The 16555-nt window shown below is 54.9% G+C and overlaps 1 protein-coding gene and 1 long non-coding RNA gene across 3 annotated transcripts in view; one reads left to right on the top strand and one right to left on the bottom strand.

The window, feature by feature from the left end:
• The window catches only part of TTC7A (tetratricopeptide repeat domain 7A), a 122285-nt gene that overhangs the window by 55383 nt on the left and 50347 nt on the right, over window positions 1–16555 (bottom strand). For both annotated transcript variants that reach the window (XM_055540014.1, XM_055540013.1), the window contains exons 9-11: window positions 7301–7438; window positions 5677–5760; window positions 1431–1535 (exon numbers count right to left, since the gene is read on the bottom strand). In XM_055540014.1, coding sequence (XP_055395989.1) covers window positions 1431–1535; window positions 5677–5760; window positions 7301–7438 — 327 coding nt within the window. The remainder of the gene's footprint in view (window positions 1–1430; window positions 1536–5676; window positions 5761–7300; window positions 7439–16555) is intronic.
• Window positions 2923–6238, top strand: LOC129623030 (uncharacterized). The gene is made up of 3 exons (XR_008700260.1): window positions 2923–3225; window positions 3686–3788; window positions 5687–6238. It is a non-coding gene; the product is annotated as an uncharacterized LOC129623030 (long non-coding RNA).

Genomic DNA, 16555 nt, shown 5'->3' with positions numbered 1-16555 from the left:
ATGGAAGGGACCACCTCTGAGCCCCATCCAAGGCCCCCTCCTCCTGGAGGCCTCCCTGACCTGTCCAGCCCTCTCCTGACTCGTCATTTACACCACACGACAGTGAAACTCTTACGCCTCTCATCACGCTGCCTCCTCCACATGCTGAGAGCCTATTACAGATCAGTCTTACAGGACATCATAAAGCCTGGGGCCAAAAGCCATGCTTTCTCCTCCCCCATCTCCCACAGTCGGGTGGGGCCAAGGCAGGGCCATACTCGCATGTCATACACAGGGACCCAAGGACCAGGGAACAGAGGGAAGGTGCTGCTCCCCGGCCCCCCACCCCCAATCCGAGGGAGCCAGTCCCTGCAGCAGAGCCAGGATCAGGCCCACTGGGTGGCGAGGCAGGAGGCCCTCTGAGAGGGTCCTCAGCATACTTAGTGGGAAGGGTTAGAATGCAAAATCTCCCTCCCCAGAGCTGGAGGGGTTGGAGAGGCTGCTGATTCTGAAGCATCTGCCAGAGGCACCTGGAACCTAGCCCCTGTTGCCCTGGAACAAGCTGAGCACCCGACAGCAAGGGCAGGCAGGGGTGTCAGGACATCAGGAACGGGAGGGACATGTATGGGAGAAGCTCCCCCTTTGGGAGACACTGGGCCAATGAAAGAACTAGGCTTATTGAGCTTGAAGAGAGATGTAGGTGGGCTGAAAGCCAACACGTGGGAGAGACGCTGCACTGTTCTAGTTGCTGAAGAGGGTGGAAACAGGATGGCCTGGGCATAGGAGGCTGATGTGGGCCTGTGAAAGCCAGGAACGTGGGCAAAGGAGCTTCCAGTGAGAGCAGACAGCTGGGCAGAGGCACCGCTGCAAGATCCCCCAGGCCGAGAGCAGCAGCCAGGGAGCCAGGGTGAGGGGAGCAGCAGGCGAGGCCTGGAGCTCTGGGTTCCTGGGCCAGGGCTCCTTCCCCACTACCCCTGCTGACCTCCTAGAGGGAAAGTTGCTGTGCAGAGATGGCGAACGCTGAGCTCGTCTGTAGTTCAGCCAACTCAGCAGAGAGTGGTAAGCAGGCAGCTGAGCACAAGGCAGGGACTGGGTGCTGGAATTCAGAGGGAAGGAGGTGGCTGACAGAGAGACCACCCTCCCATCCAGCCCAGAGCTGGTTCCGACTCTGAACGGTGGGCCATCCCAGGTAACTCCAAGGTCCTGCTCACATTCCCTGTGTTGGGCAGGTGGGGGGCACCTTGTCTTTTGACTCCACATTTGGCTCCCTGGAGACAGTCAAGGCTGAAGCACAAACCTGACACCATCCTGAGTTGGGGGATGAAGGCTGGAGTTTTCAGAGCCATTCTCCACTCCCCGACCCCTTCCACACACAGCAAGACGCACCCACCTGCTGCCACCCTCCTGCAGGAAGCTGCCAGGACCTGGGCCCTGAGACCAGAATCACTCACCCAATGCAGGGACCCGATGCAGACCTTGGCGGCCATCAGGGGCACGGTGGGGTCCGAGGGCCGCAGCTTCACGCACTCCCGCAGCAGCGACACGGCGTAGGATGACTGCAGGAGAAAGGGCGGCGACATGGTCACTCACAGCCCTGGGTTGCAGCAGACTGGGTGTTTCATGCCTTCAGTGGGGGTACCTCCCAAACAGCCAGCCCCTGCCCTGCACCCCTTTCCTCCCAAGCCAGGAAGAGGCCCACTGGAAGGACCCCAAGCAGAGGTGGCAGGCAAGTCCCCCCGGGGCTGTTTCCTCATCTGGAAAATAGAGCTAAGGAGAAAAAACAGGGAAACTCTTCCAAAGGAATTCACATGTGAACCACGGGAGTTTTAGAGGTAGAAGGAAACTCTCTCAGATCTCTGAGAGGTGATAAGGTTTTACAGGTGATAAGAGGACAAACCCACATGGAGACTGGCGGGAGCAAAAAGGCTGTCAGAAAAGAAGCCACGGAGATGGGGCCACAGACATGCTGAGGATGGCCAAGTGTAGAGGGTCGGTAAAGCCCAGCCCACAGGCCAAATGCGGCCCTCTGCCTGCTTCTGTAAATAAAGTTTTATTGGAACTTGGCCACACCCATTCAGACGAGTATTGCCTACAGATGCTCTCATGATGCAAAGGCAGAGTGGAATAGTTCCCACGAAGATTGACCTACAAAGTAAAAAATGTTTACTCTCTGACCTTTTACAGAAAGTCTGCTGACCTCTGTTCTAAGCACTTTATAAATATGAGGTCATTTATTTTTCACAACTCTCCTATGAGGTAGGTTGCTATTGAAACCGTGTAACTCAGATTGGGACTTGAACGTATGGTCTTTTAACTGAGATCACACACCTGGTTCTCAGGACCTAATGCAGCTCAGGTTCCTGATGTCTCATCACAGAAAGAATTCAATGACAGAAACAAAGTGATAGGTAAGAAGTGGATTTATTTAGGGAGAAACACACTCCACAGAGTGTGGGCCAGAAGAGAGAGCGCCCTTGAAATATGGCAGTTAGTTTTTACGGGCTGGGTAACTCTATAGGCTAATGAGTGGGAGGATTATTCCAACTATTTCATCACATCCTAAAGGCTGTCCCTGCTCCCTTCCCTCCTGTTTCACTCTGTCCCTATTTACAGATGAGGAAACTGAAATGCAGAGAAGTGGTGTGTTTGAAGCCACACTGACTATAAATGGCTGCACTGGGGTTTGAAGAGTTTGACTTTAAGCTTGTAACCACTGCCCTATCCTGCCTACCTTGCCCAGCGAGGAGGCTTCCGTCTCCCTCCTACACACGCATGTGCACGCACGTGTGCACATGTGTGTAACTACAATTCCCACAAGCTGGGCCCTACTGTTGGCCCAGCTCACCACCATTAGTTAGCTTCACCCTCCCTGGCTACTCCAGAGGCCCCGTGAGGACATGGGGACTCTGTGAAGGCTCCCTGTCCACAGCACAGTATGGAGACTAGTGGACACAGACCTGGGGCCCCACTGGTCTGTGTCCACCCTGGGACCCCGCCTTTCTCTACCTGCCTTTCCTTTCCCCGCAGAGAAAGGAGAGCTTTTCTCAGCCCAGATGTGACAGACTTCCCTGGGCTCTGGGCTCAGGCTTATTAGGCCGATTTCAGGTGTCTCAGCCTTGGGCCTGCTCCGTGTCAAGCGTGGCACTGGGAGTTGTGGGGTCCCTGCTGGGAGTGGTAAGAGACCCACAGAAAGGCTGGGTGGAGAGGACAAAGCCCCGCACCACTGCTCTCTCAGGAAAGAAGAGGGTAAGAGACCAAGAGTGTTAGCATACGACCAGCTGGGAGGCTGGGGGCCTGCGGGGCAGGGGGATTCTCGGTGTGGGCTGTGGACAGGCCAGCGAAGGGCTGGCAGGAGGCACCAGGCCACCCCCCTCTCCCAAGACCCTCTCCTCTGGAGGCTGCTCCCAGCCCCTAGCTGTGGCCCCCTCTGCCCCACCCCCCAGCAGCCCTTTCCCTTTCCCTGGCTGCTGACCTCAGCATCCCTGAAACACAGACTTCTCTAACCCTGACCCTCCATGTCCCACCCCGACCCGAACCAGGAAACACTGCTATTTAAGGAGCCATCTAAGGACTCCTCAGTCAGAGCTGCTGGCTTTTTTTTTTTTCTTTTTTTGTCATGCTGGTTACCTAGCAACGCAGCCACTGAGGAGACCAAGAGAAGAAGCGACCTAAATCATGCCAGGGAACTTGTCCTCTCTTCCTGCAGGTGGAGGTGCCGGATATACTCATATCCGCCTGGCCTCACCTTCTGCACACAACTGCAGGGACAGAACCTGGATTCCCACCTTAGGCTCCTGGCAAAGGACAAGGTCTGGCTATTCTTCCCAGGGCTGCATGGGCCAACCAGGCAGGCTGAGCCGGTGTGCAGGGCTCCTGAGGGGTGGGAATGGAGAGCCTGCATCCAGAGCAATCTCCTGCTGCACTAACCCAGGTGTAGGTGTGACCCAGCCTGTGGGGCCTCACGCACGAGGCACTCACTGATCACTCCAACCTCCTGCCTGTAAGCCCATTCTTGTGTCTACCTTTCTGTTCTGGGAAGGAGCCAGGCCATGACACCAGCTCCCCAGATTCTGGGGTGTGCCAGGCTGCGTCTGAACCTCTCTGAGCCTGGCTCTTTTCAGTAAGGGGGCTGAAGACCTCGTAATTCCCAGGTTGGTGTGACACTTTCTCCTGAAATGGGGGCCTTCCAGGAGCACCCCCAGAAATTAAAGCTAACATCTGAGAGCAGTGCATTCTTCTGAGGAGGGGTCCCCAGCTTTCCTCAGCATCTCAAAGTGGTCCACGACCCACAGAAGGGTGGAGACCTAGCCCTGGGCCTCTCCTCCCAGACCATACTCAGACTAGAGGCTCTTTCTCTGTTTCCTCAAGGCAGAAAGAAGCTGTCAAATGTCATCATCAGCTACCTACCCAGGCTCCATACAAGCCCCAGCCTCCCTTCTTCCTCCCCTTGGCCTCAACCCATCTGTGTTCTGAGCTCCCTCTGACCCTCAACAAGACCCTGCTGAGCACACAGCCAGGGTACATCATGTCATGACTTACAGGATGCCCTGTGAGGTGGCCAAGATGATGAGGGAAGGGGAAGAGGTTGGGAAGAAAAACGCTTGGCAAGGTAACAAGGGTGCAGAGAAGGCTCCTGCTTGATTCTTGGCTGTACGTCTCCAGCCCCTTCCCCCCTGTCAGAAGAGGCACTTGCTCTTCCCCATCCCCACCAGAACCTTGTGAGCATAGCTTCCTTTCGGGGGGTGGGGTGGGGTGGCGGGGAGGGTGCTGGCAAGCCCAGGAGGACCCTCCCTGGAGACGACTGCAGGGCGAGAAGAGCAGGCGGCACAAATGGCTTGGGGGTGGCGGGGGAGGAATTCCCTCAGCCCCACAAATGGGCTCTGGGTGTTTATAGCTCTTGGAACGATCTGTGAGCTCAAGCCTCCTTACTTCCTGCATTCGTAGCATCCTCAGCCCCAACACCCTCAGCACCCAGCTCCGGAAAGGTTTTCCTTTCATGTCACTGCTGAGAATAGAGGCTTATGTAAGTGTGATTCTCATGGGAGGGAAAACCAGTGGGTGCAGGGACAGGGCTTGGGGAGAGGGTGGTGGAGGGCAAACACAGTTCTGGAGACCTAGATTAGGTCAGCCCTGCTCCGGGCAGGACTCCTCCTGACCACCCCAGCATGTCCACCTCGCAGAGCACCCAAAACACGTCCTTGGGAGAAGGGGGGTGCTCTGCTCTACCCTTCAACCCCTCCCTCCTAGGGAAGTTCTGGATTTGCAAGAAGGTCCTTCCTGCTGCCACACTCCCAGATGAGAAGAGATGCAGCCCCCAACAGAACACCGTTCCCCTCGCTGGGAACCCACGTCCATGCCTGTCTCAGGCAATCACACCAACCAGCTCGCAGGCAGAAATGCTGCAACGCCCCAGGTGTGCACACGTACTCAGAGAAAACCATTCACAGATTCACACCTATACACCTGGCCCCGTCGTAACTCACAGATAAGACATCAGGTTCACCCTGGGGTCTGTGCGCCACCCTTTGTGCCCCCCTTTGTGCCCCTCATTCCCTGGAGATTAACATCCGTTGCGGGACAATATTTCTGAATCATTGCCCCACCCTTTGCCAGCCTCTGCAAGGGACTAATGGAGAGTGGAGCCCCCAGCCCCCTCTGAGGGGGAGTGTGCAGCCCCCAGCATGCCCTGGGCCTTACCTTCCCGCAGGCCACCATGGACAGGGCCACCTGGTACCAGAGGTGAAATTCTCCGAACGCAAACTTCATGGCTCGCTCCAGGCACTGCGAAGAGGGAGTCGGTCAACACTTTCCCTGCAGGGGTCCTCCCTGCCCTGGCCCACCCACACCGTTCCAGGGGAGTCACTGCTCCAGGCACTTGCGATGGAGGCAGCCAGAGCTCACCCCTGGTTCCTGCAGAGGACTCCAGGGCAGCCTGTCTCTACCAGCGCATGCTGCGAGTCCTTGCACAAGCTTCTCACCCTCTCTGGCCCTGGGTTCCCTCCACCGTATCATGTGAACCCACATCAGGGCGACAGTGAAAAGCGCATGAAATGAGATTTGTGACAGCGCTTTCAAAATGTGAACATCCAATAAAAATAATAGTTGACAATTCTCACTATTATGCCTGGCACCATCCTCAGCTTTCTACGTGGACAAACACATTTACTCTTCCCAACAACTCACTGAGGCAGCTTCTCTGATTACCCCCATTTCACAGATGAAGAAGCTGAGACTCGATTGATTTGCCAGAGTTGCAGGGCCAGTAAGCAACAAACTTACTGACTCTGAAGCCCGTGTACAGAATGATGCCCGAATGCACAGGCTTCCTTCTGCTCTTCGCGACAACCATCAAGAAAAACCATCTGCTCCCTGGCCCTCTGATCGGGGCCACCCCAAGTCAGGGGCGGTCTGTGAGACCTGGCAGTAACCAACAGAAGTGGCTCCCGGCGACAGAGGCAGAGCCAGCGCACGAGGCCAGGATTCACCTTATGGCCCCAGTCAGGCGGGCCGGGCACAGAGGTGAGGGGCACAGGCCCACACACAGGCACCTGCAGAGCTCAGGGGCCTGGGTCTCCCATGCTGACTCAACACACTCCCTTGCACCTGGGCAGAGCCACCTGACCAGGCCTCGCCCTCCTCACTGGCGAACTTAAGAGACCACTTATCTCCTGATACTAAAGATGGTATCTTCTGGAAGTGCCTCCCGTGGTGCCTTGGTGTAAGCGAGGGCTCGGCAGGTGTCACTGCCCCTCCTCTCGGGAGCTCTCCCAAACATGTGGACAGAGAATCTGCTGCTGAGAGGGCCACCTAAGCCCAGGGCCCTAGAGCCACCCTTGATCTCAGCTTGGATCTGAAAGCTCAAATATGTGCACATGCCATTCACCCTGGGTGCCAGGGGAGGGCAGGAGGGACGGGCAGCTCTGTGCCCCTGGTCCTCACATCCTGGAGCGGGACCATCCCCTGGGTCCAGCCCATGGAGTGCTGCCCCAGTAGGGTCTGCCCAATACAACGGGGGTGCCCATTCTAGAGGGGGTGGGAGGGGGATCCAGGCTCCCAGCCACTCTCAGCTCAGAACCCCTCCAGGAGAGGCAGTCACAGAAAACCAGCATCACCTCCAGGGGAAACGGAGGGGTGGATAATTGTCCTCTTGGGCTTCTCTATAAAACACCACGTGCTCTTTCAAAGGAAAAAACACATGACAACATTTGAAAAAACAGATACACTCTGCCAGTGAAGGGCAGCCCCTCTCTGTGCTGGGTCTCCCAAGAACAGAGCCGGACCCCTTGGTGGCGGCAGGGGAGGGACGAGGAGGAGGTTGTACCTCGGAGAGCATGACATACTGGCCCCGCCTGCCCAGCGTGATGCTCAGCAGGTCATAGATGGCCGCCGCATTCTGCAGGCTCACGGCCCGGTCCTCCTCCTGCTCCGGTGCCCGGCTCAGCACCACATCCCGAGTGGCCTGTGGGGAGACACGGTTTAGAAAAGAGTGAGGACAGAGAATAAACAGCTGCCTGTCTCCACAGGGCCCCTGCCTCTGAGGCCCAGTGACCTTCACCCTTTCGCTGCTGACCCAGGCCACACTCCTAGAGCCAGCCAGAGCCTTTCCCCACCACCACGACAGCAAGCAAACCCTCCATCTGTAGCCCAGGCTGGGGTGATGGAGCAGTCCTGAGTCCCTGCTCCTGATTTTCAGTGTTTTATTCTGCAAGCTGTCCAACCTACAGAAAAGTTGCAAGAACAGTAATACAAGAGCAGTAAACCCAACTTGGTAACATGGACCACAGTGGCTTTGACTCTCTAATAACAGTAGCAGCAGCAGCAGCAGTAGTTATGGTAGCCAGTTAGAGCAACTTGGACTTTCATCCCTAAATAGGACATTCTTTCTATAACCACAAGAGAAATGCCAAATTCAGGACATGGAACACTGTCCCCTCTATCTTCTAAGAGCAGCTCATATTCAGATCTTGCCTCCCATCCCACCAATGCCTTCATGGAAGAGCCGTCACACCAGGATCCAACCCAGGATCATGCTCTGCAGGTGGGCACCAAGTCTCTTGTGCCTCCTTTCACTGTTAGGAGTCCCGTGGCCCTCCTGTCTCCAGGACACTGGCATTGCTGAGGGGACAGGCCAGCTGTCCTCTGGGACAGTCCTTGTGTGTGTAATCGTCCACTCACAGAACAACCCTCAGATAACACTGGGAACTGACAAGATTGGGGGCGGCTCTGCAGTTTGACTCACAGGACTAGAGTTTGGGCGGTGGCCCCCGCCCCCGTGCCCTTTTCCTCTGAAGGTGCCCCCAAGTTCCTCCGACAAGGACCCCTATACCTCCTTCCCATCACCCGCGTGTCCGGGCCAGAGCTTGTCCCTGACTTCCCACTACGGAACTCTCCTCTGTCCTTCTCAGAAACCTCCCCACAGCCCAAGGTCTCTGTGCTTGGCATCCGGCACCCAGGAGTCCAGTAGCTCAGAGTTGCGGGGGACTGCTCAGGGAGGGGAGGGGCAAGAGAAAACGTGCTTTAGGAGTGGGCAAGTCTGCACAATCTGAAGGGGGGCTCTGTAAACCCAAGCTAGAAATCCCCCCATCAGGAACTGGCGACCCACTTGTTCTGTGCCCTGTGGTCCCACCCACTCTTGTACACTCACATCCTGGGGACAGCGTTCAGGAGAAGCTAAACAGGTGTCATGGGGATCCTGAAAGGGTTGGGGACAGGCTGGGAATGCTCTGGGCCCCCTGTGTCTCCTCCAATCATAAACACAAACACACACACATACACACACACACACACTCTCTCTCTCTGAGGGCTGTGTCTGAGCAGAAGCAAAGCTGGGTTCTGGGCAGACGCTCCCGCTGGCCGCTTCCAGCGTCCTCCCTCCTCTTGCCTCCTCTCCACCAAAGGGGTCCCTTCCCAGCACCCCCTCCCTCTGTAGAAAGGGCTGAACCCCCTTTCATGAGTTGGGACTCACTCTCCTCTACTACGCCACAAAGGACCTCAGATCCAGGGACTTGACCTCTTTGACAGGATTAAAAAGACCTCCTGACCCTTAAAACCCAGATCCTGTTGGTCAGGTTCAAACAATGTGTCCATAGGTGGTCCTCACAACTTCCTTCCATGCAAGACTACTATTGCCTCCGCCAGGGCAGGGGTTGGGGCTCCCAAGGGTGATGGCTACAGAGGCAAAAGCTCAACGGTATTTGGATTATAGGTTCTGGACATGTCCCACCGTGCAGGCTTGACGTGCATTCCCACAGAGGCTTCTAGAAGCCAAAATGCCTGTAAGACCCAAGGACGTGACTCACTCATGGGGGCTTTTCAGTAAGGCAGCCCAATGGCCTTGATGGGGCTGCTCCTCTGGGCACAACAGGCCAGGGGTGTCCACCACCCCAATGGGCATGGACTGCCCCAGGAGAGGGTGCTGGGGATGGAAGAAGATCCCCAGAACGGTTGAGTCCCAGTGCCAGCTTGGTAAACAAGAGCCGCTCAGATGCCAAAGGGTTAAGGGAGAGGAGTGGAGAGGGAATGCCAGAGCAATCCCCCTCCTTCCCAGTGAAATCCACCCACACACGCACTAACAGGAAGAGAAGAGATTCTAAGGACAGCCTTGGCAGCAGCTATTTCACCAAGGAACACAAAACCCACTCTGTGCCCAGCCATGGACCTGCCCACTTCTCCACCTCCAGCAACTCCCCAGCTCTCGGCCACCCAGGGTGGGGGCTGCCTCTATGGTGGGATGGGGCCTGGAGGTTTGGGGCTGAGAGAGGGGGAGACACAGTCCCTGCTCTCAGGGAGGGGCTATGGAAAAGGACGCAGCAGCAGTACCCTGCAGGATCGAGGACCCAGTCTATTGTAGGGGACGGTAAGCAGTAAGCTTTGGTTGGCCTGTCCTCCAGGAGCACCCTGCCAGACCCCCACTCCTTTCTGTGGCTGCCAAGGAGCCCTATGCCGCTGGTCAGCTTCTCTCCACTAGCTCCCAGGTCCTTCCCTGCGGCTCCCTCCCCTCACCAAGGCCCATCTATGTTCTCAATTTGGGGATCCCTTCCTTCTGCTGCTCTCCCTGACTTGTCTTGCCAGGTGAGGTTGCCCACCTCACATCCTCTCCCAACCCTAGGCACACACCTGGGCCCCACATGCCCCTCTTGCTCATTAGTTCTTGGAGCAGGAATGCATCTCGCTCATCTCTAGCCTGCCAGCCCCAGCACAGGCCTGCACACAGCACTCTCAAGCGACATCTGAAACAGAAAGATTCTGGCCCTCATGTGGAAACTTCCTCCTGTTGCCCTAGACCCTGACCTTTAAGAGAACAGTGTCTCTAAATGTGTGTGGTTGGTAGGAGGAAGGCGTGGACTCCTAAGCTCTGGGCAAGCCTTAGGTTAGAAGGACAGGAATGGATGAGGGAACCACACAGCATCTCCTCTGTCTGAGGACTCCCTCCCACCCCAACAGGGAGACAGTAGGAAAGGCATCTTCCCAGGGGTCCTCAGGACTTGGCACCTGTACCAAGAGGGAAGTGTGGGTCCCCAAAGGAAACTCAAAAGCAGAAGTTTGCAAGCAGTTGCTCTGGTTTTGGGGCAGGGCTGCGGTGAAACGCTCCCGGGTTTGCAGGGCAGCTGGGTAGCATGTATATGTAACCATGGCAACGGGGTGGGGTGGGGGAGAACCAGAAAAGAAAAAAGGAAGCCACAGTGCGGGGCGGGGGTGGGGGGTGGGGGCACTGGTGACAGGGTGAATTCACGTGCAGCTCAGGGGCCAGAGCAGGCCTCGGTGCACAGGGCCTCAGACCTTCTGGGGTCTTGAGTCCCCACCCAGGGCGCCCTAGCTGCCCTGCTCCCTCCTCCTCCACTGAGCTCCCTCCTTCAGGCCACAACTCTGCGCCCAGCTCAGCTGCCTGCCTCACCCTTGGCCCCCTCACATACTTCCCTTCCACCATTTAAATGTCCTCACAAGGACGTCCTGCACGTCAGATGCAGTGACAGTCATGAACTGTATGGAAACTAAATGTTCTCATCACCCCACTCCTTACTAGTCTGGGATAGTGACAGGCTATTCTCCTGTTTTCCCCTGCAAAACCTTCAGGCTCCTCCACTTCAGGGGGTGCCCTGCTCTTGTTTACTTCATGCACTTAATCCCAGGCAGGGTTCATCACCTTTCCCAGCTCCTAGCCTTGGACCCTCTGCTCTGCTGTCCTTCCAAGGGGCAGTCTCCCCAGACCAAGCAGGTCAGAAGAGGAAAAGTCAAAGAAACATGTTCTTCCCCACCCCTCCATCATCCAGTGTGACCCACTGTGGCCTTTGGACATGTACTCATGAAGCAAACATCACGCCTTAAGAAAACACCCACGAGGGCATGTCTTCTGCCCCAGATGGACCAGCGGCGTGACACCTCAGGCAGGATGGTCCTTGCTCAAATGGCCACCCCTCGTGTGGGTGCCACGCATTTTAGAAGCTGAATTATCACTGCCATGATCTCATACTAACCCCATGGAGGGGCAGGATGAAACTGCCGGTGTTCCCATTACAGATGGGAACTTGTGCGAGGAACTTTGCTAACTTGCGCGCGGTCTCCGGGAGTTAAGGCTGCACCTCCGACGGCCAGTCTAGGACAAGCTTCTACTGCTTTAAGTACCTGCAGCCCTATGGGCTTCTCGGCCAGCCCTGGTCCCCAACCTCTGTTGGCCGCAGGGCCACAGACAGCCCTGACCACAGATAGCCCTGACAGCCCCATTTCTCCTCTGATCCTGGACACGAGCAGGGTAAAGGGAAAGGGAACTAACTTGTAGAGTCCTTTGTAAGTATTATCACATAATGCTGACAAAGACCATCCCCTATTCTATTGTCCTTTTTATCAGATGAGAAAACGGAGGTCCAGAGGGACCAAGGAGGATACTCAAGGCATACAGATAGGGGGTTGAGGACCCAGATTAGAACCTAGACATTCTGACTTTACCCCAAGTCGTCCCCTGCCTCCAGGTGTCTCTTAGGAAGAATCCGCCAGCCCCGCCCACACCGGCAGAGGCCCTGGGGTGGCTCTGCTTGGGAAGCACCAAAGCAAAACATGAGGCTGGGCTTCTCACTCAGGTCTCAGGGGCTGCTTCTCAGCAGAGAACAAGCTCCCTGGACCACATCAACCCCGTTCTCAGGGACAGCCTCTTGGCTGGCCAGGGACCCCGCCTCGGGGCCTGCTGCTCACCCCCCACAGCCATCACCCTAGAAAGGAATCTCCCAGTGGCATTTGCGCCTGTCCCTCCCTGGAGGACGCGGTCACGTTCTGCTCCTGCTGTGCTCCCCACCAGCAGACATTGTTACCACTGGCTCGAGAGCCGCCAGCCCACAGAACCGAGAAATAACATGTTCTGTGCCATGTCTCATCTACACAGGATCCTGGCCAGGCCCCTCTCAGGCCCTTGCTTCTGCAGCAGAAGCTTTCCTGCCAGCGAGGGTGCGAGGCTCTCCCATCTCCACTGCCTCGAACATTCTGAGCTTTCCCCTCACAGCCTGCAGCACACAGGGCCTCATGTCCGAGCAAACCAGATGCCAGAAGCTGGAACAATCTGTGCTCATCTGCAGAGTTCCAAATGGAATCAAGTCCGGGAAGCACTTTTTAAAAAACAACAATAACAACAACAACAACAAAAACGGTATCCTCAAACCAGTTTATCATCCAACCAGAACTGAACCTAAATGTTTTCTAAAATTACTGAGTCAGAACCAGGTATCTATCAGGATAAAAGAAAAACATGTTTGGCCACCCACAATGTACCGGGCATCTTGGTGTTCATTTTTGTACTTCATCCACCCAGTGGAGAAAGAGATCTTATTGGTCCCATTTTACAGATGAGAAAATAAGAGAATCAAGGAGGTAAGAACCTGTCCAGGCTATAAAGGTTGTGAATGGCCAACTCAAGATTCAAATGGCTGGCTGCCTGCCGCTGGGCATGGGTGGCACTTAGTTTGTTGACCTCAGGATCCCAGGCCCCAGAGACTTATCCACCCACCCACCCTCTCTCAACCCAAGCCTTGTGTTCTTTCAGTTCCCAGGAGCCTGACATCAGCAGCCACTTCTCCCCCAGCTGAGTGAAACAGGGGCTTGAGTTTGCTATAACACATTTTCATGCCTGAGATCAAGATTTTAGAAATGACAGAGTCCTATACCCTCTGGTTACCCAGTGAAAAAATCAGGCTGATTTTGACACATGGGTTTTTCAAAAACCAGAATATGCACTTGAGGTTCAGCAGACTGAGCTAATTCCTTCTGACTGGGGGCCAGGCCCTCCTCCGGGTCCCTAGATGCATGTTCCACTAGGTAGGAGGACATCTGGGACAAGGGCTGTGGTTTAACTTGTCATCATTCTGTCGCCAGTGCTGAGCACGCATGCCACATCATCGCTGCTCAGACAAGACTGGATGGTTGGAGGGTGGGTGGGTGGATGGATGGGTAGGTGGGTAGGCATTTTTAAATGCCCTTTTGGCCCCCCAAATTCAAACCTGAGTACAAAACACAAGCCTCCTTTAGCCAGTTGTAACTCATGTGCTATGCATTTCTATGATACCATTTGTACGGTTTCTATTTATCTCTTGCAAGACAAGGGCTCCCCTATTCATTCTGATCGCACTCAGCCTGCCACAAAAACCATACCTACGTTACCAGCCCTGCACTCAGACAGAATACTCCTCTGAGTTCCAGACCACAAAATAGGGGCAGAGGAAATCTGCAAACACCTTTTGCTGAAGCAGCTGCACCGGGGACCTGGAGGTGGAGAGCTGTGATGACGCTGCCTCTGGGGTCGGTTGTGCTGGAACAGCTGTTGCTGTAGCCTAGTGAGTCCTGTAGGGACTGGGATAACCCAAGGAGCCGGCAAGGCAGCCATCTGCTTCTAGAAGTTTCTCCCGACCACCTCCAGCCAAACCCAGCCAGCATTAAAGGGAGATGGAAAACCCTGCTGGTACATGGAAGTCAGGCTGAGCCTCAGGTGGTCAGTTAAGGGGTCAGAGCAGGAGCATGGCAGGGGTGCCCACACCTGATGGAGAATGTGACCTGTGGGGAAGGAAGGGGTACATCTAGGGCAGGTGAGAAGTCAGGGGCAGTCTGGTCACTCTGAGAAACCACCTGGAGCCACAGTGGCCAGATCCTGATCCCCAGGTGGAAAACCCTCAGATGAGACATCAAACTACTTCCATCACCAGCACCCTCCTCCAGATGTCTGAAACTTCTAGATGTGTGACAGGCTGGGTGTGAGGAGGAGGAAACCAACCAGCCAGCCTCAAAGAGTGCCTCCTCCCAGCCATAGAGCACCTCAGCTGCGCATGCCTCAGGGAATTCCTACCACATCCCCACCAAGTCGCCTGTGCAGGCCAGTGAGCCACATACCCTCCCTCAAAAGGGAAAGAGCTGCTGGGAGGGAAACCACCTCGGCTCCAAGCGTGGGTCACATTTTAATAAAAGGCCGTTTTCTACTTGGAGTGTTTGGGGGGAATCACTTTAATGGAAAGGCATCTAGATTCTGGTTCTGGGCACCCAGATCAAGCAACGGCCATAGGAAATCCTCTGCAGAGACAGAGTCCAGCCTCTGACCCTGCCAGGGAGATAAACGCTGACCATTCTCACACAGACAGCCAAGGCCCTGTTTACAATGCCCTTCCCAAGCTCTGTCTCACTTGATTCTCAAAGTTATCCCCCTGGCCCTTTTATGGATGAGAAAACCAAGTCAGTGAATCACAGACGTGATCTGAATCACGGCTGCGAGGATTATAGTATGTGACCTTGACCAAAGCTGTAGTTTTTCTAGCAGTCACATATGGATGTGAGAATTGGACCATAAAGAAGGCTGACCACCAAAGAATTCATGCTTTCAAATTGTGGTGCTAGAGAAGACTCTTAAGAGTCCTTTGGACTGCAGGGAGATCAAACCAGTCAATCCTAAAGGACATCAACCCTGAATATTCACTGGAAGGATTGATGCTGAAGCTGAAGCTTTGATACTCTGGCCACCTGATGCGAAGAACTGACTCATTGGAAAAGACCCTGATGCTGGGAAAGATTGAAGGCAAAGGATAAGGGGGTGGTAGAGGATGAGATGGTTTGATAGCATCACCTACTCAGTGGACATGAACTTGAGCAAACTCTGGGAGATAGTGAAGGACAGACGAGCCTGGTGTGCTACACTCCATGGGGTCCCAAAGAGTCGGACACGACTTAACAAGTGAACAACAAATGACCTTGACCAAGACACACATCTGTCCTGGACCTTACTTTTCATATCTGTAAGATGGGAGCATAGTAATATTAGATTAAACAACATGAAACTTACTTTTCACATGGCTCAACACAGTGTCTACTAGAAGAGATGATCAGCTTGGAAACTGGCAGAGAAAGGACTCAAGAAATGTTCCCAGTTTCACCTTTTGATGTCCCACCTGCAGACAACACTGTAACCCTCAGCACAGGAAAGTGAAAATGATGGCCTGTGTTTCCCAAGGCAGGTGACTCCCCTGCAGTCTTACCTGATGGTGTAGGTGCTGAGATGGCCGAGGTGTGTGCAGGGGGCAGGGAGGGGATGCTGGTCTACGGCTGAGGGTCCATAATTATAAACTGGGGTTCAGTCTGTGAGAACTGCACTGTTCTCCCATGAGAACCAGATCTGGCCTTGGTACCGCTACGCCCACATCGGGCTAACCAGCTAGATGCCCCCACTCGAGCACACGCCCTGCAAATCTTTCAGGACCACATCCTGGCCACTTTGCTCTTGGGATCCAAATATCCACACCCTTTCCTGGGCACTCTTGGATCTGAATGGACCCCACCTGGCTGGGGAAGGATACACTCTTTCTCCCCTAATCCAGTGACCCCACCCGCCACCCCCCTACCCCCAATCTACTTGCAGGAGGGACCTGCTCAGCTAGAGACAACCCACTGACCAGAGTTCTCTAAACAAACCCTGGCATCACACAGGTCCAGGTGTCCAAAGAGACATTTGTTTCTGGCTGTTTGGGGGACCTGGTTTCTCAAACTCCACTTTCAGTCACTGCTCTCAGATGCATCATTTTTAGAAACCTAGTTTGCAACCCAGGGGTCCCCAGCGCATAAGCTCTGAGGGGCCCCTCCGTCAGAGGACACCTGACTTTGCTGCTCCTGCCCACGCCTCCTCCAGTCCCCTCAGGCCACATCCTTCATCTCACCACCTCCTGGACTACCCAACACATCTCTCCCCCTCACTGAGCCTCCATGGCACAGGCATGCGTGTATGAATACACACGTGTGTATGTGTGTCTGCCTGGGGCAGGACAAGCGGTCTTATGAAAAAATCTAGAGTATTTCACACCTTACCCCCTCCGCCTTATTTCTGCACAGCACTCAGGCCCTGAAACCCTGGATAGTTGAAGAGTTATTTGTTCACTGCCCACTTCCCTCACTAGAATGTAAGCTCCATGAGGGCAGGGAGTTTTCTCCATTTTGTCTGCTGCTGTTTTTCTGGCATCCAGAAGGGGCCTGGCACAAAGTAGATGATACTCTGAATTAAGAGTGGCATGGGACTTCCCTGGAAGTCCAGTGGTTAAGACTTTGCCTTCCAATGCAGGGGGTG

The sequence above is a fragment of the Bubalus kerabau genome, chromosome 11, assembly GCF_029407905.1.
Source record: "Bubalus kerabau isolate K-KA32 ecotype Philippines breed swamp buffalo chromosome 11, PCC_UOA_SB_1v2, whole genome shotgun sequence".
In the NCBI taxonomy this organism is placed as follows: Eukaryota; Metazoa; Chordata; class Mammalia; order Artiodactyla; family Bovidae; genus Bubalus; species Bubalus kerabau.
The sequence above is the reverse complement of the archived record's forward strand: the minus strand, read 5'-3'. Positions and strand labels throughout refer to the sequence as shown.